This window comes from Alosa alosa, chromosome 19, assembly GCF_017589495.1.
Source record: "Alosa alosa isolate M-15738 ecotype Scorff River chromosome 19, AALO_Geno_1.1, whole genome shotgun sequence".
NCBI lineage: Eukaryota > Metazoa > Chordata > Actinopteri > Clupeiformes > Clupeidae > Alosa > Alosa alosa.
In genome coordinates this window covers 22,164,038-22,187,600 of record NC_063207.1, presented here as the reverse complement: position 1 = coordinate 22,187,600, position 23,563 = coordinate 22,164,038, and the positions used below count along the sequence as shown (strand labels likewise).

Sequence of the window (23,563 nt, the reverse complement as noted above, 5' to 3'; positions counted from 1 at the left end):
ACAGCGGCAGCTATGAGTCCCATGCGTTTCCCACCAGCGGAGCTTGTTGGCTGGTTCAAACGTTTGCCAACTTAATAAAAGCTTGACTCGTGTCACACTGTTCGCCAACAGCAACATCCATCTTATTTGTTTTCAAGTAGCAGGGAATTCATGCCAAACCGTTGCAACTCTGCCATCAATCATTATGTTAAGCCCACCTAATGACTCTATACACGATTTCATTGGCCTGATTGAGTTTCGATTTCTGGAGCTCACAAGCCAACAGAGAGTTGCTAGACTAGCCCTGGCAGCCGCTAGGGGCGCGTCTAGATTTCTAGGCTAGGCTTTTGCACCTGATACTTTTTGTTTTTTAATACTTTTGTTTGTTAATAATAACATGTTTTTTTCCACACCTTACATTCATTGCCACTCCTATGTTTCCATTTCCCCTGACGAAGAGGCTCCTTATCAACATGCAGCTTAACATCTACCTCGACGGTGCTTAAACTAGACACTGTTTCCCCATTAAATTAGAGATGTGGGTGAATCTTCACATAAAATCTGTCTGCTCTCCCTTGATGCACATCATTGTTAATAAATCCATGCTCCTGATTTATCAAGCATTGCCTGGCTGAGTCTCCTGATGTATTAGAAAATCACCATCAAGGGACATGCGAGTTCATATTTGACTTGAACTGCAAGATGAAAATATGATATGAAAAATGACATTTCATATGTGATGTTTGTAATAAGTTGCTATGACCGCCCAAAGACTCTGAAGCTGATGCAATTCTTGACGTCTGCATGGTAAGCATCAGCAAAACTCTGCTGAAGACACACAGCCCCATGCTCGTCCAATTCACAGGATATAAATTGTGTAGGCCTTTTTGTAGGCCGGATGACTCACCGGGGGCAAAGCTGGTCTTGCCACAGAATCGCACCACTCCTGTCCTCTGGCCCACCACCAGTACCCTCTCCCCCAGGTGGAACTCAGGGCCCTCGCCCAGCAGGCCTCCGCTCAAGGGCATCCAGCTACTCGGTCCTGATGGGAGGGAAGAAAGAGGAGCCGGAGACCCACAGACAGGAGAATGAATGACATACTGCAATCTGTCTGACTGTTGCCATGCCAACAGTGATGCTATGCTACTATATGCACTGTGTATCGTGTTAAAACATCCTTCTCTGTTGGAGCTTTTCCATTGTGGACAATGCAAAACACCACTTCTGAAAAGGCCCCTCTGCTGCCTACTGAGAAATTAAATGTGCTTGTTATCATCATAGCATCTTAGATGATGAGGAGAGGTTAGTTAGATGTGTGATTAGATGATGAGAGGTTAGTTAGATGTGTGATTAGATTATGAGAGGTTAGTTAGATGTGTGATTAGATTATGAGAGGTTTGTTAGATGTTTGATTAGATGATGAGGAGAGGTTAGTTAGATGTGTGATTAGATGATGAGAGGTTAGTTAGATGTGTGATTAGATGATGAGAGGTTTGTTAGGTGTTTGATTAGATGATGAGGAGAGGTTAGTTAGATGTGTGATTAGATGATGAGAGGTTAGTTAGATGTGTGATTAGATGATGTGGAGAGGTTTGTTAGATGTGTGATAGGAATTATGCCTAAAACATCACTATCAGTCTGTCTACCTCTTGCTCACAAAAACTTTTGGTACTCTCAAAAAACAAAACGTTTAATATCCTCAAATACTGAACACACAACAGTACCCAGTTCCATGCTTGAACAGGAACATATACGAACAACTAGTCTGGCATGGTCCCGTGGTGGCCTAATGTGTGGCGTTGTGCTGAGTGCATAGTTGTGGTGAATCACCAGTGTGGGGTGCCGTGCTCAGGGATTGGCGAGGTTGCCGGTGAGATGGAGGCTGAGGGCTTCTGCGACCAAGGGACTGGTGCTCCTGCCGAGGCCGCAGTGGTGGACGTTGCCATGGAAATGGCCGAGACCGCATTGCTGAGCCATATCTGGAGTCCAGAGACGATGAGGAAGAGGAGCAACTTCTGGACAGAGCACCTGGGGAACATTTGGAAGAGAAAGAAGGAATGATCTCAATGCACTATGGAGGTCAAAAGTGTCATGAAAAACAACTAACTCTATATTCAACAGCTAGGCAACACACTGCATCTAATTTGCACTATGGAGGTCAAAAGTGTCATGAAAAACAACTAACTCTATACACAACAACTCGGCAACACACTGCATCAAATTTGCATTATGGAGGTCAAAAGTGTCATGAAAAACAACTAACTCTATACACAACAACTCGGCAACACACTGCATCAAATTTGCATTATGGAGGTCAAAAGTGTCATGAAAAACAACTAACTCTATACACAACAGCTAGGCAATACACTGCATCTAATTTGCACTACAGAGCCACAAATGTCCAAGAATAATTAGAAAGCAAAGCCAGACACAGGCAGGTACGACAGCTAGTAGATTTATCTAAAACATTACTTAACACACCACAGCACCTTTTACAATCCTACAATAATTCCCTGGATATGTCCCTGGGCTCTTTGCTGCCTTTACCCAGTTTCCCCGTCACAGATCTATTTACCGTAGCGTACTGCTACTAAAGACACATAGCAACTCAGATGAAATGGCTCTGAGTACAGCAAGTCTGAGCATGTGTTTTGTATTGTTAAATAATTTGGGGAGGAATCCACCTAAACATTCACATTCACATTTACTGCCGTACATCGGCCAGAGGGTCAGTTTTGGAGAAATACATATTGCTGTGAAAGGACCTTCACTAGTACGATAGGCAGCACAGAGCCATGACTACAGGGAGAGTAACACCAGAGATCGCCCCTCCGAAAGAGAGAATATAAAAACAAAGAATCGTGTAATAATGATGGGAACATTCATTAGGTTGCTCACAGGCCAGTCATGCCCCTCTGGAACTAATGCACTGAGCTAAATCATTCATTAGTTCCACATTCTTATTTGTGTTAATTGAAGCAAAATACTAGTGAGGAGATTTATTTTCTTGGATTTGGACTGCCTAAATACAGCTGACCATTACAAAGTATGATACGAAATAATGTGCTCTGTGTTTTCGTTACGCACAATTTGATCTTTCTTCTCCACAACATCGACTCCACAAAACATAACATAAAATGGCAGCTACTGCAAATTACAGGATTTTATATTTGCCAAACAGTTGGTAGCATTATGTTCAGATCATTCAGGCCATTTCACACCCCACATTCCTTTCAGTACCTGTTTGAGATTCTGGAGACTCAACTTTGTCTTCATCAGTAGAAGTGTCTTTTAGCTTAATAGCTGCTAAACCTTTTTCACAACCCACGCACACAAACACACAAAACAAAGACATGTGATGAGACTAACACAAAGTCCGACAGGATGGCAAAACACATCAAATGGAAACAAAAATGAAAGGTTGACTACCCGAGAGGGAAAACAACAAACTAAAAGGAGCCATGACAAATCTACTGACAAACAGGGAGTTGTCAGATGTAGGCCTAGCAAATGAAAATGGAATCTGTTGAAAGCTGCGACTGGGGCTGGAGTTCACTGGTAGTAAAACATTTGCTAAACTTAGCTAAGGATATGTGCTACCTACCCACACATTTGTGGATATTTCTTCTTACACTTTGCGCCCTAGTCTTAAAGCAGAGAACTACTGGCTAAGACAGCAATGCATGTGCACTGTTATACAAAGAGTAAATACTTCAGTCAGAGAGAGGTGAATGGCAATGGTCAATAGTCAAAGGCTTTAAATGACCAAAGGTAAAGCTGACCAAAAGCATTACCAAACAATCTAAACTGAAAAAGTAGGATGAGATTACAACATAAGAACATGGAAATATAGACCCTTTCAACAAGGTAAACAAAAACAATGCTTGGACATTCTATTTGGGCCCCAATCTACTTCCTCTGCATTAAGAAAACATATGGAATGTTAAAAAGGAAGTCTTGTGGGGCCAACTATGATGCTGATAATGGAACTATCTTGAAAGGGTCCATAGCATCAGGTATGCCAGACATTTTTTAAAAGGAACGAATAGTGCTGCTGTTTTTCTGTTGTTCGACACAATTCAATTCTTTGACACGTAACTGTAACTTGTCTGCAGAAACATGTTTTATCCACATCCCTTTGAACTAGATATACTGATGATCTGGGATATCCCAGTGAAGGGCAGTGAAGAACCTGATGCCCAACATGCAAGAGGAGTAGTAACCAATAACCTACATCAGGGGTTTTCAACCAGTGGTCCGCGGACATTGCTGGTGGTCCCTGACCATAGATCCAGTAATGTAGTTGCAATGTGGGAATCAGTATTTTATTCAGTGGTGCTCCTGGCGTTAGGTAATTAGTCAGAATGGTGGTCCCTGGTTCACAATCAGTTGAAAACCCCTGACCTACATAGGGACTGTATAAGACATGGGAGATTGAGAGCCCCATGACCAACCTGAATACAATCTCTTTCTGAGGCCAATACATTATATACTGTAGTAGAACATGTGCTGGTATGATCCAACTTTTCTTTTCTGCCTTTTTTCTGTAGTCTAATTAACCTACAATATGTTCATAGAAATGAGACATGTATTATTAGATTACATTGGTTTCAATGTGTTTAACCTTTTGAAACAAACTGGATGTTAACTTCAAGTATATTCAACATACATTAATTGCATTAACCCTTAACACAGATGTGCACTTGCTTCCTGCTTGCTCGTACAGAAATATATAATGCACCAGTTCCAAATAAGGGAATGTGATATTTTTTGCCGGTGTGATAAATCTGACGTGGGCAGTAATTGTTTGTGATAGGCGCATTTACATGTTCCCTTTCAGGAAAGAATGTGTCACAACTCATCTGGGCAGAATAGCCTGCTTTCAGCCAAGTCTCCACCGCCAAGCTAAGGCTGTGTGAGAGAAACCCATTAGAGAACTTGGTCCTCAAATTACTTCAGAGAAAAAAAACAGCAATGGCTATTTCAGGGGAGTAATGTTCAATTAACTAAATCACTGACACAAGAGAAACCAGGCTAGGACTGAGCAGTTGCTCGGACTTTTTGGCTTAGCAACGTTCTTTGGTTGTCTTAAAAGAATTCACAAAAACCTTTATGTATCACATAAATTAGTTTAACTCTACATATAAAAAGTACATCAATGGCAATTTTATGATGCAACTCAATGTAACTCTAATGCTCTTTAGACCATGGGCTAATGAAAGTGCAGTACAAATCCCATGGAAAGCTTTCTGATTATATTCATAAGCTTCACTGCAACTGTTACCCAATTTACATCTCTCTCTTGTCTAAAACACAAGTCACAATCCCTCACATTCCCTACCCCACAGGTTATTCACAAAATTAAATGTGTTAAACAGCTGAATTATCACCGCACACTGGGAAAATCAGTCCTTGAGGTCTTAGTCTACAGTTATTATGGGTTATGAATGAGAAGCAATGGAATGTCCTTCTTCAAAGATCATCTTCCAGCTGTGCTCTGAGAATAATATCTAGATATTCAATTTAAGGTCCAACCCAGAGGCTAGACAGGAGGTATATGCTACAGGTAGAACATTCATCTACACACCTAGAGATGCTCACACACATACAGATGTGCCCTCTCTCTATCTACACACACACACAGATGTGCTCTCTTTCTATCTGGGTCTCCCTCACACACACCCACAGAACTCACACACACACACACACACACACACTTTCTCTAACTCCCTTCTCCTCTCGCTGTTCCTCTCCTGATAAATTGCTACCTGGCTATAAGACGTTGTTATTAAACCCATTTAATTAGACAATCAATCAATGGGATTCGCAGAATACTTCAGCTCCCTTTTGGCTTCTCCATTCCCATCACATCGGACACAAAGAAAACACCCAAGGGCATGGAACAGGCTAGAGGACCAGCCGCTTGGGCTGTGCCTTTCCCCCAGCAGACAGGCACACATCTGGGGGAACGTCAGGGTAAGACACGGCACCCGCATCAAAGCTCCAAGGTCCGCAGGGCGCAGAATGAGTCACAAAAGGTGCGACTGAGCTGTCTGTCATCGCTCCCATGCAAATCCAAAGGTTCTGAGCACGACTCCCGAGCACCCTTCATATACCTGCTATCTCCCTTTCTCTCTCGGAGAGCGAGAGCTTGTGTCTGAACCGGTCTTGCAGTCATTAGGGCTCACTTTGCCAAACTCTTTTTTTTACAGGCTGACAGACATCATAAAGTGTAGAGGCATCAGCTGCCAGGAGCATAAATATGATGAGAAAGGCACATCGTAAAGGAGGAAAAGACGAGACTCCCAGCGGCAGGGTTGCTAGAGAAAGGCAGAGCCATCATGTGTAACATTTAAAAGCCATAAGTCTAAGTTTAGGGGGAGCAGGCCGTCAAGCACATGAGTGGTGAAAGCTCAGAAATCAAATGCTGCCTAGAATGCTGCACTTTGTACTCAGACACATACATACATACATACATAAATAAATAAATAAATAAAGAAAGACTTTAAAATGGAGGCAATCCTATCTTACAGTCTCCAGGTGTGTGCCAGACAAACCTCTGCCAGGACTTTCCAAAATAAAGGAGACAGGAATAACTCCAGCTCTTCCCTGCGTGCCAACCACTCTCCGCCCCCTGGAGCGTCATCAACACCTGTTTGAAAAGAAGTCAGCGACGCGCTCCAGGATGGGGGGGACTGTTGAGAGATCGGACGGATGGAGAATAAAGGTGTGTGCGGCTCACCTGTGTTGACCTTAGAGGTGACGTGAGACACGTCCAAGAGACGCGGGGGCCGGACAGGTGTGGAGCTTAGCCGGGGCCGAACCCTGGGTCGCTCAGAGGGCTTGCTGATCTTCGAGAGGGGAGCGAAGATGCCTGAGGCAGTGGGGTAGGGCATTCATGAGACAATGAGGAAATGAAGTGAATGACAAGACATTCAAGTTCAGCATGTAACATTGTTCTTGAACAATTATGAATGAACATCAGCTTCATCAAATCCAACACCTAACTTTAACCATAAATTGTAGTTAACAGAGTGTCAACAGACAGGTTTGTTTATAATCTGAGCATCTATAGATAGTCTGTGGGGGAACTTTTATATACTGTAAAGTGTGACCAAAAAAAGCACCATTGCAAAGCATGATGATTCGGGGAAGGATTGGTGATGTGACCTCAGTTTCACAGAGCAGTGGATGGATTGTAACTTTTGAAATCCACTGAGCTGTAGGAGGACCTGTGAGAGGACTGTTCCACTGAGCTGTAGGCGGACCTGTGAGAAGACTGTTAGAAGAGTTTCTTACCGTGTTTCTGAGGGCAGGTGAAGTACTGCACGCCGGCCACAGAGCCGTCGTTCTTCCCCTCCGGCTGCTGGAGCTCCACACCAGCCCACAGACCACCAGCAAACTCTGTACTACCACAGAAACGCAGTGTGCCAATCACACACACACACACACACGCACACACACACGCACAGACACATGCGCACACACACACGCACAGACGCGCACAGACGCGCACAGACACACACACACGCACGCACGCACGCACAGATATACACACACACACACGCAGACACACACAGACAAACACACACACACACACACAAAACAATACACAAATAAAACCCCAGAGTTTAAATCAATGACTCATTCACATACCAAGCAGTTGGAGAAACTACAAACACAGCAAATATAGAAGTAGCCGGATAAGTGGTGATCAGCAGGGGAGAGAGCCACAAAAAGGAAACAGACACACAGACACACACAGACACACACATGTGCGTGCGCGCGCACACACACACACACACACACACACACACACACACGCACACACACACACACACAGACGTGGGGGAGAGAGAGAGAGGGAAATGTGACGGTGCAAGCGGCTTTGAAATGCAGATAATACATGTTCAGTGTGTGTGTGTGTGTGTGTGTGTTCAGTGAACCTATTACATGCTCTTCTTATCACCTCCTCTGCCTCACCCTCAGGAGAGCAGCGAGAAGTGATCACTTGTTCGTTTGTTCCCTAAACACAGCGCATGTTTATATTTGGCCCCCTCTAGCACCCCCCCCGCCTTCCCCGTGATCTCACTTCCAACACCAGCCTGCCCAGTAGCAGAGACACTTATGGGACAAGCGCCTTGTGTGTCCACATGCATAAGCAGGCAAATGAGTGAGGGGAGAGAACATGAGATGTATAGCGGAGATGAGAGCACAGGGGGCGAGGACTGAGCCGCGCCCGCACTGCAGATAATAGGGTTTTGATTAGTCAATCTCCAGATACTCCGCTGGCTGGCTGCAGCTTGGCTCCCAGTGTGCCATGAGATTTCATTACCACCTCATTCCCTAAGACCCTGTCTGGCTGGGGAGTATGTGTGTAAGAAAAATTCATCTGTGTCTGTGTGCATGTGTGTGTGTGTGTGTGCATGTGTGTGTGTGTGTGTGTGTGTGTGTGTGTGTATGTGTGTCTGACAAATAGAGAGTGTGTGTGAGTGTGTGTGTGTGTGTGTGTGTGTGTGTGTGTGTGTGTGTTTGCGTTCCAGAAAAGGACAAAGTCACAGAAAGCAATCATCTGCTTAACGATTCATTCTTTCTCCAGGGCCTCAGATCTTTCTCCACTACTGTCTAAAGCAGTACTGTAGCCAACTAGGGAATGTGTTAAAGCTGCAAAGGCTGCAGCAGAATACATCACACAAGCAGATGGGGGGAGGAATAGCTCAGTAGTGTAATGAATACCATTTTACACTCCGCACTAGAAAAACAACAGCCTGACACTTGACACTTCAGCAGTGAGTGCAATGTGTACAAAGTCTGGTGAAGAAGGACAGAGCCCACTTTACTGAACGAGTACCTTGCAGTTTATTAAATGGCTATTTGCTGTGCAGCTGCAGTCTATCTGCTGTATAAGATCGAGTCACTTGTACAGTAGGTGCAATCAAAGACTAGTGGGTGGCCATTCAGTTGAACAGTGGACGATTGTACCTTTTGTCCAGCTACGACAACGCGGTCCCCCAGGCAGACATCCATGGACGCTAGCTGGACGCGGGCCTTGTCTGTGAGCGCTCCGGCCGGGAGGGACGGCAAGAGGGGCAGGGGGGTACAGGGGCGTGGAAGAGCCTCTCTCAGCAGCACCCTCAGCTCCTTGGCCTGGGCTGCGGCGTCGGCCATCTCCAGCGGCATGTCCACCGACTCAGGAACCACGTCTGCAGGACACTGGCCCCTCTCATTCTGCGCCAATGGAAAAGGGAATCAAATGATAACCTGACTGACAGCTAATGCACAAGACAAATGGGGATTTGGCTTTTTTTCCCCCCCAAATTCTAGTGCTCACTGTAACGGTAGGTTTCCACAGAGCGAAACACCTCGCCTCAGCGTAACAGCAGAAGCACCTCGCCTCGGCGTAACAGCAAGCTATTTGGCTGTAGTGGCTGGCAAGCAGTGTCAAGTGAGCTAACAACAACAAACACATACACACAAACAGACACTTACAGCCTCTCTCTCTCTCTCTCTCACACACACACACACACACACACACACACACACACACACACACACACACAGTGGTAAATACATTTGCTCTAAAACACATGCCCACATTACTAAAGATTACTGTTTCCTCAGATCCCTCTATCAACTATTTGAGTCTGTATGTGCTCCTACTGATCAGGTGACATGAGCGTGACCTGAAGGGCTGCAGGTATCAGCGTTCTTGGAGAAAGGAGGTGGGACTTCAAATAGAAATGAGATTCCAAATGAAAATTTCACAGCAGAACTGACCAAACTGGCGTCCAACCCATTCTAAGACCTTGAGGAGCAAGAGACTGTTTGGAAAAAGAACATTTTCACATGATTAAAGCCCTCTTTGACACCAGGTGGAACTGATAGAAGGTGCCGGTGTGAGGACTGCAGACTCAGCATCCACATTCTGACCACAGTCCACCTAGACGACTCAGAAATTGAAGTGAAGCTTACTTCTACTTTCCACCTTCTTGAAACTGCCGGGAAGAAACTTGAATTGAATCTAAATTCACAGTCAATGTTAATTCACACAGATGTGTGTAATGTATGCAGATATGGTTCATTTCCTCACTAGACAAATTAGTTTCGCTGAACATTCATGAATGACTGAAACCTCATAACAGCTGAGGAAGAAGGGAAGTGAAGTGGTGTGGTGCCGCTGATTAGGCCATAAGGTGCAACAATGAGCTGCAATCAGCCGCGTAGGAGCACGGACTGGGCTTTTGTGAAGCAATGGGGAAGAGGCGGTGTCCGCTCATTCATTTGAGGTGAGCTGAACAAAGCCTAGTTAAAGCTGACCTTTGGTACACCACTTATTAGCTTTGCACCTTAGATTGGGCTAAACGGCGTCTTTGCCATCGACCAGAATCCCCTCAAGCTTTCCTCTAAGGGCTTTGCACTTGAAAGAGTGTCACTCAGCATCAGTGTTCTGGGAGTTCCACACATAGTGGGGTTCATAAAGAACAATGCTGCCCTCTTATGGTTAAAGGAGGGACTGCACCTAATGAACGTGTACTTGGAAAGAGAGCAGCAAACTGGAACATATATTCTTGTTGTTTGATTATTAGAAAAGGGGCAATCTAGCCAGGGCATAGAAACACAACTCTGGCTGATCAAAGTGCTTTCCACCTTACTGTTATTAACATGACAGCCATTGTTTGAGAAGTGTGCCATTGAGTGGCTTCTTTGGACTGAAAATAACAACTGTCCTTCATCTCAGTCATGAAGCTGTAATTACAGCAGCAAATCACAGATACAGATCCTATATTACAGAGCCCCCTATCAATCAGACAAGAGACAGTCATTCAACAAAGGCCAGAGATCAAATGCAGCCATTTTCTCCACACTCATCAAACAATAAATAATCTGCCACTGAGCCAACAAGCTATTTAGCGGAGTGGTCCGAGCTGTTTAAGAGTGGGACTCACTTTATTAAGCATTTATTTAGTGCACCCATGGGAACACACCCCTACATGTCAAAACGCTTACTGATACCAGAGTAAGACTGGGTCTCATTTACACCCATATTTCTCTCAGGATGGTGTGTATGTGGAGCCATTAAACATGGAGGATCGACTAGCCCTGGCTTGGTTTAGCCGATCATATCAGCACACCCTTAGAGAGTGACAACTCATTTTGATTTTACCTGATGCATCAAAGGTTTAGCATGTGAAAGGGATGACCAGGTAAATGTACATTTCTAAAGAATCGTCAATATTTATCCTTCATGATCCACTCGGTTAATCATGATCTGTTTGGCAAATGAACAACATTCCATTTATTCCAACATTACCACTTAAACACTGATAATGATAACAGGGCAATCCTTGATTGGGCTTGATTGCATATTTGATAGCACAATGTCACCACTGCTGTTGCCTGCTATTCTCCAGCACTGACAGATATTATTATACATTGATATGACCACAAACTCCATGACTAAATTTTAGACGGGTGATGAACACTAACTAGAGATAAATGGTAAATGGAACAAAGCAGCAAAAGTCAAAAAATAACATTTGCTGCTGTTGTTGTTGTTGTTGTTGTTGCCCTATAGGTCTAACAGTTTTACAAGCCTGGGACTTATCAGAGAGTAAACAGCGTTGGAGGGGACCAGGGGACTCGTCTCAGACATCTGCTGTGTTCCAGCTCGTGGCCCCTGGGTGTTGCACTACACGGACGTAAAAAATTAGTTCAGGAAATAAATTAGCTAAATATTTTTTTTCAAATGGCTGTGGGGAGAACTTGAAAATTGGGAATAGATGGTGATGACAAAAATGTGTGTGTCTGTCTGTGTGTGTCTGTGTGTGTCTGTGTGTGTCTGTGTGTGTCTGTGTGTGTCTGTGTGTGTCTGTGTGTGTCTGTGTGTGTCTGTGTACGTGCGTGTGTGTGTGATGAAATGGCATACTACCTGTACTCATTTTGGATAACACAGATATAGAATCTTTTTTTTAGTGACTAAGCATTGTCCTTATTAAGCTTGATAACAAGTCCCTTTTTGAAACCTGGTTTAATGTCCAAAACACACTGTTTTCATTTAATTAAAGACTTGGACAGTGGCAAGCAAAGCAAATCTGATGAATAACGTCCATGCATGCATAAGGATAATGCTACATCTTCAAAAGCATGATCCAACCCATCTTGCTGTACTGTTTCATATGCTTCATCCCATGCCACTCCCCTACGTCCAACCTCTTGGACAAATTCACCATACACCTTGCACTCCAAAATGACACCAATCACCCTCTTAATCCATATTTCACACTCCCACCATCTGGCCAGACATACAGACACACACACACACACAGCCTGCGGTGGAGAGACGTGGACATTGACAGAGGCTTTCTTCGCTACTTGAACTCACTATCTTGCTTACCCTGTTCAAATCCAAACGTGATTTGGCTATTAATGTAATGCACATAATAAGGATTTCTGTGTGAAACAAATGGCATATTGTTTGCTCTGTTCTGTATCTGTATGCTTCAGTTGTACAGACTGTGAGGTGGATTTCCTGCAGGACAATTAATAGTCCAGCCATACACCCATCTATTTGTGCACATCCTTAACACACATAAAACTCTTTAAAAGTACATTACATGGACTTGCCATACTGTACTTACTTACACACAGTGCACTTTTACTCCCTTCTCTCTCAATCTATTTATTAAATTATTCTAAATCTTTTTCTTAAATCATTATAAATAGACACCTACGCACACAAAAGTTGAGAAGCTAAATGCTATTTCACTACATGCTTTACAACAGTATCTTGAATTTATGAATGTGACTAATAAAAATCCTTGAATCCTGGATTTATCTAAAAAACATACAGGGTACAGCTTTAATACCAGTGCACTGCCTGGAATAATAATTATAGCAGAAAAGTCAAAAACTCTAATGGCAAAATAACATTTATCTCTGGGTTGCCCATGGTGTGATCAACACATATTTTATACTTAGGTAGTCTACATAATAGAACCAATCTGCCTTTAACTGCCCAGAATGTTGTTAAAGAAGTTAATCCTCCTGAGCACTTTAAACATAAAAGTACATTCTGTCCACAAGTTAATTGTGCAAATATTGAAACTTTCTGTAAGCTAGTGGAAAGGGATGTAAAATACCTTTTCCAGTCACCAAGATCCCATTCCAGATCCAACTGTACTTCAGGTGAACAGACTGATCTTTCATCTCTGGTAAATAACCCTAACATCACTGTAAAGCAAACTGATAAAGGGGGAGGGATAGTACTGATGGACACTAATATGTATAATGATGAAATCAATAGACAGTTATCTGACTGTAAATTCTACAAAAACATTCCATGTGATTCAACAAGCTCTTTTAAAAGTGAAATGAAGCTATTTTTAAAACAAGCTTTGTCATTAGGTCCTGTAAGTCAGCCTGAATATAAATTCCTACAGTAACTAATGATTTTCCTATTAAACCAGTTATCTATGGTGTACACAACGCCTCTGGTGGGTTTCCAAAATGTTATATTAACATCCCACATTCGTCTGGCCTTGATGCACTGAAGTTTTTTTAGACTCTAGATCCGATAATGTCCCCCAACAAATGTTTTGGTTGACTGAATGTCTGAAAGAACAAAGAATTACTTTCTCCATGGCAAGAACTTCTTTCTCCAGACACATGGTACAGCAATGGGTGCAAGTTTTGCCCCTGACTATGCAAACCTATTTATTATGGGTTATCTCAATATGTGTACAAAACACAATCCTTTCTCACCAACCGTTTTGGAAAAGATACATTGACGGATTGATGTATTTTTAATCTGGGGAGGTTCTATTAGTGACCTTCAAACCTTCCTCCAACATCTAAATAATTGCATATATTCAATTGATTTCGGTCTGGAATATGACCATGACCAGGTGAGTTACCTCGATAAGAGGGTAATTTTTAATGGGGGACACATCTATACCACACTCTTCACCAAACCCACTGATAGAAATAGTCTCCTGCACTACAAAAGCCATCACCCTATTTCCCTCAAAAAAGATTTGCCATTTAGTCAGTTCCTCAGGCTATGACGTGTCTGTGCAAGGGATGGTGATTTTCCGGTTGAGGCCCACAAGCTTCTCAATAAGTTGTTGCAAAGAAGGCATCCTTGTGAAGTTTTGAATGAAGCGTTTGGCAAAGCACATGGGAGGAATAGAAATTATCTACTTAAAGCTAGACCTATGAAAATCTATTTCTTGCGTTTTCAACACCACTTTCTCACCACTAGGTAGGCCACTCTATGATGTTGTAAAAAACATTGGAATATCTTGTCAATTGTTGAGTCAGGCTAATGATGTTGGTAAAGAAATCTTTAAATCTCCCCCTCTTTTCTCTTTTTCTAGAGCCAAAACTGCACAGAACCCGTCAGGAGCATCTGGACAATGTCACAGGTTTCTTTCCATGCTGTAACTGTGCTGCATGTTCCAATGCAAAAAAAAAATCAAATGTTTTCTAGTTGTGACAGAGTATAAGATTAAAAAGCTTATTAGATGCAGCTCTAGTAATGTTGTCGATCTTCTTGCATGCCTAAAATGTGGTACCCAGTAGGCTTTGTTGGTAAAACTACGAGACAACTAAGATTTCAAATTAATGAACATAAAAGTTCATTTTAAGCAGAACTGATTCTAAATCCGCTGTTGCAAGGCATTTTGCAGATGGCAATCATTCAATCAAGGACTTGGAATTTTGTGGCATTGAGCTTGTGGTCTTGATCACTGGTGTAAATGTAGACAAATGTTTATTGCAATGTGAATGCAGATATATTTTTTATTAAAAACACTGCACCCTAATGGTTTAAACAAGGAATTAGATATGTCATGCTTTCTGTGATTGCACCAAATGTATGTATCTGATTGTTTTTGCATCTTGTGTCTGATCACTGTGCCCAATCATGTGGTGTCCCCATTGAATGAGCTGTGATCTACTAGGCCATTGCCCACTGATCATATGCACCTGCTCTGGACGGTTTTATATGGGGTCTCCTCATGCTGCTGCTCTTTTGCACTGAGGATAGTCTCTATGGAAACGTTTTCACAGCACCTTTGCACAGTGGGTAAAAAAGCCTCGGAACATTTTGGGGGAAAAAAATGTAAAATACATGGTTAAAAAAAAGATCTACTTGACTTGTTTTTCTCTGAGTGCGAGTCCGCCCTAGCAGCTCTTAACTGATTATTTGAATACCGCACCAGATAAATGTATGAACTAAAAAAAAGCAAGGCGCAGCTCAACTGTGTTCTTTTTGACCCAATAATCTAAAACATTTCTCCTGCCTCCCCAAACCAGTAATGAATCATCAACCTCTCAGGAAACAAGCTGTGCAACTGATTTTAGAATCTAAATGAGGTTCAATTGCCAGCATCTGATAAATGTGTGCTGGATTTAGAAAAGTAATCAAAAGCCTACAGCTCACTGAATCTATTGTAGACTTGTAGCACTGTGTCAGTATAGTGTTCGGTATTTTAAGTTGGTGTACATCTGATTTGGACGTCATACACAATTTAGACAAACCCACATTGTACACAGAATCATACGTTTGCCTTTTTTACCTTTTTTCATTTAGAGGAGAAATCCGGCGAGTTTTCACATAGATCTTCGTTTCGAGGGCAGAGAGTACTGTCGCTAAGGAAACAAATGAACACACCGCTACACTCTGCCACTCTGCCTTTACAGCCAGCACTGGAGCTGCCTGGCTGTGTTAGCTGCTGGCTGTAGCAAATTGAGCTAGGCAAAAAGTAAAAACGATTGTTTCGGGGGGGGGGGTTTCGTACCAACAGTACTCGGTGACTTCAAGAAACTGAGATCTATGGGAAAACTCGTCAGATTTCTCCTTTAAGGAGTCCAAAAACTTCCATTTAAAGTTGGTTGTACAGTTATAGAATATCAAACTGTATGTGAATGTGTACATTTCTCCAAACATGCTATCTAGCTCTACATTTCATTAACAATTAGCAATGTAGCATTAGCAACATCTCATGAGCATAAAACACAGTTCAAATGTTTGAAACTAATGATAAAAGTTTGCTGCTTTTCATTTAAGGAGTTCCAAAACTCCAAAAACAGTAGCTGTATCAAAACAATTTCTGCATGTCATCTCATTTGCTAAAGAGAACTGCTGCAATGCATCCATCTTGGCTTCCCAAAGCTGATTGGGATGTTTTAAGAGAAGAGAAGTAGACAGCGCTACAAAGAGGGAAGACGTACCCGAAAGGCAGGGTTGGCTCCCAGCTCCAGTAAACACTTCACAGCAGACGTGCACAGGTTGGAGGCAGCGATGTGCAGAGCAGTGCCAAAATCAAAGTCACTGCAGGTGGCATCCACCTCTAGAGACAGAAAACAATCAGAGTGTTTGGTTGTGAGCGTTTCCAAGAACATAAAGAAATCCTGTTCAAACCAGAACACCACATATACACCATCTCTCTCTGTCCTGTTCTCTTCATCCTTCGTTCCCCCTCCCTTGTTTACTGTTTACTGTACAGTCATCTCACCTCCAGGTTGGGAGGCCTCGAGCACCACACGGATGAGCTGAGGGACATCAAAGTACGCAGCGTAGTGCAGGGCACTCATGTTGGTCCATCGGCTGCGGAGCGAGGGCTCAGCACCAAGCAAGAGCAGCTGCTTAGCAAAGACTGCTGCCCGCTCTGCATCACCTGGGTTGGGTCACACCATAAAATGTCTTTTAAGAAATTGTAAAGTCCATTCTGAAAGCCAGCCAGGCTTTGTGAGGACAGAAAAAGTTAGTAACCCATAAAGTTTACTGTTGTGTTTCTCCTCTAAAGAGATCAAGAGTGCTTAAGGTTGTGCATCACTTTTGTTATGATCCGGGAGCACTTGAAGGGATTTAAAAGAATTATATCAAGCATCATTCTGTGTGAAATTACCCAGGAGGACTCTTAGAGGAGTTTACAGAAACAGAATGCATTTTGGTAAAGAATTAAAACACAATATAGTGACAGCTCTTTGCTGGTGAGAATGCGTGCATAGTGGTCACTCCAATCAAGCGTGTGCATGAGTAATGACGTCAACCATGACAACGGAGCTTTTAGGAGTTGTCATTTTTCCTGACTAACTAAAACTTGGTCTCAGCAGCTTTGTGAATAGGTTTTAAGAGAAAACTCCTAGCTCAAAACTTTTAGAGTGATTTAGGAGTACTCTTAGCGGTAAGATAAAAATGCTTTGTGAATATGGGCCCAGACATATTAGTCAACGTGCAGTCAAAAGAGAGAGTGATGGAAGAAAAAATAAGAAGGAGGGAAGAAAGGAAGTGCATGGTTAATGAGCGAACACAGGAGGCTTTTCAGAAGGGCACATCAGCTAGACACCCACCAATGCCAGGAGCTCCTGCCTTGCAGCAGTAGTGCAGCAGACTCATGTCAGTCAAGCCATCTCTGTCATTCACTCCACAGCCTCTTTTCAGGATCTATAGACAAGAGATGGAAACTTGGGTGAAACCCAGAAATCAGTGGAGAACAATGACAGAATTGGTTCATATTTTGCTTTTGCCACAAGTCCAATAGTGTGCTTATCAGCCCATATATCATATCAACTTGGACACATACTGTTTTATCACATCAACTTGGTACCATATTTGAAGAGCAGCTTTTCTGAAAACAAATCCCAAGGGGGAAAACATGGCTTGCTACACATCAAACAAATCAATCAGGGCCTCTGTGTGGATTGTCACACAAACCAGCTCTTCTTTATCTTGTTTTTGGCTCAGACAAAACCTTCCCCACACACACACCCAAGAGTGATCCCAGTAATAACATATCAACAGCTGGATTTACTCCTGTGACAGTCCAATCGTTTTTAAGTTCAATTTCCTGCATGTCTCTTATGTGATGAGGTCTGTAATGATTACAACACAAAGCTATTTGTAACAATGACAACAGAAGAACAGAAATGTGTGAGTACAGAGTCAGACCTCACTGCCGATAAGACTGATGTTCTTCTGGACTTGGGGAACCCACTGTCTCAGTACAGCAAAGAGCTCAGGCACGCTGGTCTGTGGGTCCTGCAGAACCTCCCTACACATCGGATCATTGGGGTCGAAGAAAGAGAACTCTGGAAAGACAGAGAGAGATAAAGAAAGAAAGAGAGAGAGAGAGAGAGAGAGAGAGAGAGAAGTTTCAACCATACAGTGACATGAAAAGTTATGTCATCCCTCATCAAAACATCTGGAATACATATATAACTAACTCATTCTTACACAGTTGTGTTTTGTAGCTGTGTATGGTTATTGTTATTATTCTGTTAAATTGTATTTTGTCTATTAATAATATTTGTATTTCTTACTTAGGCTATATGACTTAATAAACATTAATGTAATGTTTATTGGGGTCACTGTAAATTGCATTGGACAAAAGCGTCTGATAGGAACTTAACATAAACATAACATGAACTTAACATGAACATAAACGTAGAAATAGAAAACTAAGTGGGCAGAAGTTTAAAGAAGTCCAGAAGTTAAAGATAAACTTAATGCAAGATTAGTGTATTATTTTGAATCAACAATTTTACAATGGGAAAAAGATGTGACCATTGGGACAGAGTTGCAAGCTGTACAATCAATTGCAGCCTTTGCTATTACTGTAACTAACTGCGCATTTACTAACTGCGCATGAAAAGCCTATCAACTACAGTAGTTAAAACCAGTGGTCGTAAAACTTGTATCGAAAATAATTGTATTATCACATACCCTTCACCATTCCTAGAGATTGGCATGATTTTATTTCAGTTAGCCTAATAGCTGGTTTGATTTGCATTGAGAGATGATCGTATGTAAAGTACCCACATGACAATCCTGAGATAGGGTGAAGGGTATGTGATGATGTGGGGCTATTTTAATTCCAAAGGCCAAGGGAACTTTATCAGGATTTATCACCCGGAGAGAAGAAATACTCTTTTCTGATTGGCTGGCGAGGTGGCCTTTGATTCTGGGCGGAGGAGGAGTTCTTTGCCCCCCACCCTCGTCCATTAATTCCGTATAACAGGACACCTCGGCGGCCGTTGTCCCTTACGTATAGCACCCTGGATCCATTAAAAAATAAAAATCTGCCTGCCTCTATAGGAATTTAACATAGGGGTGTGAATACTTATTTTAAGGAAGAACATTTACTTATTTACGATACATTATTCATTCACAAAGAAAATTGGTGTCCTTAAAGGTTGGATATTTCCTAATTTTTTTACTTAAGGTATTATGATAAATTTCCAAAATATTTTTTATTCCTCTTTTTAGTCACCTTTAGCATGGGTTCATAAGCTTATGAGCTCAACTGTACACTGATGATCAAGCTAAAACACAGAGCTAAGAGTCCTACCCCCGTCTGAGGGCAATGGAGCTGAGGCCACTTGATGAATGATCGGCCGTTCCACACAAGGCAAAGAGCTGCTGTACCTCCCCTGTCCCTCCGAGGGCTCCTGCACAACATCCTCCCTGGTCATGTCCCTCTCAGGACCTGCAAAATGTCAACATGTCAAAACTATTTTAGTTCATAGATTTGCTTTGCAAAAACCAAATGTCACTGTAAAAGCAAGCTATCTTGCGAAGTCAAGTGTTTGCAGGAATAAAGTGCTTTTGTACTTTTTGTCTAGCTACAAAATTAGCTAGCCTACTCTACAAAATGTAGTATAACCTAATTATAACACCAAATTACACTTACATTACATTACACTTTCTGTGAAATGGGTCAACAAAATATGTATAAATTGATATATATATATTACACCATTCATCACTGTTGGATTAATTAATATATTCTGGAAATAGACATGTCCAATATCAGTCAGTACTAATGCACAACTTGTTTGTTTGTTTTTTTACTTAATCTGCTGTCATATGAACATTGTTGTCTAATCCGGGTTCTCTTAACCTTGGCATGCTATGGAGGAGAAGCCCCTAGAACCCACATAGCATGCTATGGAGGAGAAGCCCCTAGAACCCACATAGCATGCTATGGAGGAGAAGCCCCTAGAACCCACATAGCATGCTATGGAGGAGAGGCCCCTAGGACCTACATCCTCTGGCTGTTCAAAGTACTGTTGAGGTAAGGAGGCTTCATACACCTTAGCTAAATACCCTCAAGTTCAGTTTTTAAGCATTTTGAGCATTTCATTTCAATATCCTTTTGGTTAGTTTGCTTTATTTTGATGGAATTCTAGTAGATATGCTTAGGGTAGCCTTTCACAAGCTTTGTGCATCACTGACTTTCATTTCTTCCAGCAGCACCTTGCATGAGCCTACTTTTTCAGTTCAGACTCCAAATGTTGGTGTAGCTTTCCTGTAAGGAAGGCTTTGTAATGGCCACTCCCAAACTGTATTGTCCATTAGCCATTCTGATACCATTTTGGAGGTATGTGTATGACCTGCTGAAACCTCCGTTTGCCTACAAGCCTCTTAGCTGAGGAGGAGATTTCAAAATATCCACATATCCACTTCATGATGCCACACATTTTATTAAGTATACCAGTTGCTCTTGCAGCAAAAAACTGCTCACCATTTTCCCACCCCTGTGTTTTATAGTTGTAACAGTGTTCTTTGGATTACAATCCTCAGCCTGCATCTCCCAAACATAATGTTGTCCATTGTGAGAAACAGTTCTATTTTTTATCTTGTCTGACCACAGAACATTCCTCCAAAGGTTTAAAGGGTTTGGACACAGTGCGATAAACAAGTAGCCTACGTTTTGACAAGTGACCAAAATTTGTCGAAGGTTGGGTTTAAATGGATATAACGGAAAATAGTCTTGAAAGTTGGTATTCTAAAAAAAATTGTACTTGACAGAGGATTGTCTTTTCCTCCATTTCATCCATTATTTTCATATAGGGACACAAAAAGGACTTTAACTACTCTTCCGGTTATGAACCTTTTCATTAATAACATTATGTAGCAACGGTTTCATCAATATTTCACCATGGCGTGTAACTTAACTCTTAACTGGCACCCTGTGGTACTGAGGCCACAGCCGAAGCAAACTGCACATGAACGTCAGTGCATAACACTGAAGCTTAACCAATTAAATCATAAGACACTTCACAAGATAAGGCAAGTCGCAAATAATCCTGAACTCAGCTGTAAAAGTGACTTACCATGACTGAGGTAAGTGGACTTGGACCTGCTATATTCCATTACAAAATAATTCATAAGAGCTAAGCCAACAGGTCCCAAAATAGCCCCTGGTGGGGCATCACCACACTCTGGCCCTGATATCCAAGTTCAACTGTCTACCGCTGCACCTTCAAACTCCACCCCCTCTTTTCTATGCCATGACTTTGGTACTATTTTTAGAAAGACGCACTCATGAAATGCCATTTCTCAGAATCAGAGTTTCAAATCTCTCTCTCTCTCTCTCTCTCTCTCTCTCTCTCGTGGGACACACCCAAATGATCCAAAACAGGAACAACAACAAACACCAAATAGTCTTCCTAAACAAAGTACTTATAGATCCTATTTCTTAAATTGTCATTATTTTCAATGTCACCATTAATAGTTCTTTATAAAATGAAGGATATCTGTGTGGGAGGCCTAGTGTGCCATTAAAATGTTGATATACCTGTTGCACCAGTGACCAGAAATGCAGCAACTGCATAGCCACTTAATCATACCTGTAGTGTAGCCTACTTGTTGTGATATCCAATCCAGAAAACTAGAACCTCTTCAACTAGGTAAAGCTTCACAAGTGTTTAACAGAAGGCAAAATGTGTTCTCGCCCATCAAGTTAGGGACCACTTTTCCAACTAAACAACTCAGGTCACTGCACTGGGATCTAGATCTGCACCATTCAAGTCAAACCATTGAGTAAATGTGTAAATCTTGTCAATCAACACAACCTTACTACTGATTTACATTACATGTTCCAAATGAACTTACATAGAAACCTGTGGCATTTCATGACCAAGTCTTACTTTTACCACAAATTAGCCAAGTTCCTTTTATTTACACAGGCTATGAGGTAATCACTTTGCTTTAAGGATGAGGTAGGCCTTTGGCTTAATTTACTATGCCCATCAAGTCAACAGCATCATACTTCAGCAAGTTACTTCATAAAAAAAAGAAAGAGAAAAAAAACTTTGCATGCAACTGAGACAACTAAAGGAATGCCATCTAAGCAGGTTATCCTAAGGGCTTACTGCAGGTGGATTGTGAGCAGATATTTGGAGAGCATTGCCTTAACAGAGACATTAGAGAGACTTTTTGAAAGATGTCCAAAACTCTGAGGGTTACATAAACCTTTGATTCAATGCTAAGTAGAGGTGGCTGAACAAATAGCACTAAGCTTATATGACAGCTTCTCTAAACTTTGTTTCTGCATTCACTGATGTCATCAGTAAAAATAAGGTAGACTAGGTCTGATCCTTCATGCATTTTACGGCTGGTCTAAAACACAATAGGGCAAGAGAGTTAGATCGTTTTTGTCTGTACAAATATGAACCCTTTTCCAAATTTGTGCAGCTCCATTGGTCCTGGTGTATTTTGCATTACTAGTGAACGCCATCTAGCGTCGGACCTGACCCGGAAGTATCACGTTGGAGTTGTGAACTACAAATTCTATGAATTCATTGAACAGAGATTCTTTGTAAGGTATGGATATCGGAATGACCAACAAGGGTCCTTGCACGTCCAATTTTTCCAAACCCAAGGTTGTTAAAAAAAAGAAAAGTGCCAGTACTAAAATGCTAGCTGGGTAGCACATCGAATTATTAACGCAACATAAGCATAATCATAATAAAGTTTCTGAATCCAAATATAATATGGTTAGACCACACAAGTGTGCACGTTCATGTTTCGAAATAGTGCCTGCTAATTGACAGATTCAAATATTTTGTTTTCACGTTACTTCACTCTCAGCAAGCAAGCTGGATATAAGGTTAATCTGATACATGCAGTAAACTGTCACGTTAGCTCACATTAGTCCAGGCATATGGCTAACGTCACTTCTGAGTCTAATGGTTTACCTTACATAATCATCATAAGGACATAAAACATTGCAGTAGCAGACAGTATGTGTCATAGCCATAGCCTACCTGTCGTCTTCTTACGGCGATCGTGATCCTTGATGTGATTGCTCAATGGATGCTTTTAACATTAGGCCTACAACATGTTAATTTCTTCCCAAATCATGCACTGAGGAGAAAGCCATCTAATCGATAGCAAGGCAAGTTAACAGAAGAGGATGATGGTACTGGCAGAGCCAGAGCCCGTTATAATCTCCCTAGTATCAGGAGGTTCTTCTTCTGGCGTAAAGCAGTGTTGGCTAATAATAACAAAATGTCGTAAAATCGCGTATTATCGCCACCAGCTGGGTTGGAGTAGTAGCCAGGTGCATGCCGCAGCCTTGCATGGGTGCCACCATCGGAGCCCGTTTACTGATTAGAAAATAAATTCTCTGCTACCATCAATCATGCCTCCGCACTGTTTGCACCCAGGCCAGGATGATCCCGGACTTGAGTGTAGGATCTTAGTCCTATAGACAAGCCTACTTCATAAATCTATAGGCTACTTTTTCATCAAAATCTGTAAATAGGCTAAAATGTACAACAATGTTCATCACTG

At 42.0% G+C, this 23,563-nt stretch overlaps 1 protein-coding gene across 5 annotated transcripts in view; it reads right to left on the bottom strand.

Moving 5' to 3' along the window:
* zgc:103755 (uncharacterized protein LOC449988 homolog) overlaps positions 1-23,236 on the bottom strand; it is a 32,512-nt gene extending 9,276 nt beyond the window's left edge. The window contains exons 1-12 of one of the 5 annotated variants that reach the window (XM_048227459.1): positions 23,035-23,236; positions 19,332-19,469; positions 17,933-18,072; positions 17,335-17,428; positions 16,497-16,658; positions 16,213-16,331; positions 8,962-9,207; positions 7,279-7,414; positions 6,722-6,853; positions 3,220-3,291; positions 1,810-2,007; positions 887-1,021 (exon numbers count right to left, since the gene is read on the bottom strand). In XM_048227459.1, the coding sequence (XP_048083416.1) occupies positions 887-1,021; positions 1,810-2,007; positions 3,220-3,291; positions 6,722-6,853; positions 7,279-7,414; positions 8,962-9,207; positions 16,213-16,331; positions 16,497-16,658; positions 17,335-17,428; positions 17,933-18,072; positions 19,332-19,455 (1,558 nt within the window). In that variant the 5' untranslated portion in view covers positions 19,456-19,469; positions 23,035-23,236. Of the gene's footprint in view, positions 1-886; positions 1,022-1,809; positions 2,008-3,218; positions 3,292-6,536; positions 6,632-6,721; positions 6,854-7,278; positions 7,415-8,961; positions 9,208-16,212; positions 16,332-16,496; positions 16,659-17,334; positions 17,429-17,932; positions 18,073-19,331; positions 19,470-21,099; positions 21,197-23,034 lie in introns of those variants that run through there. The other 4 variants (XM_048227460.1, XM_048227461.1, XM_048227458.1 and 1 more) reach the window with 4 other exon arrangements.
* Positions 23,237-23,563: the final 327 nt, after the last annotated feature.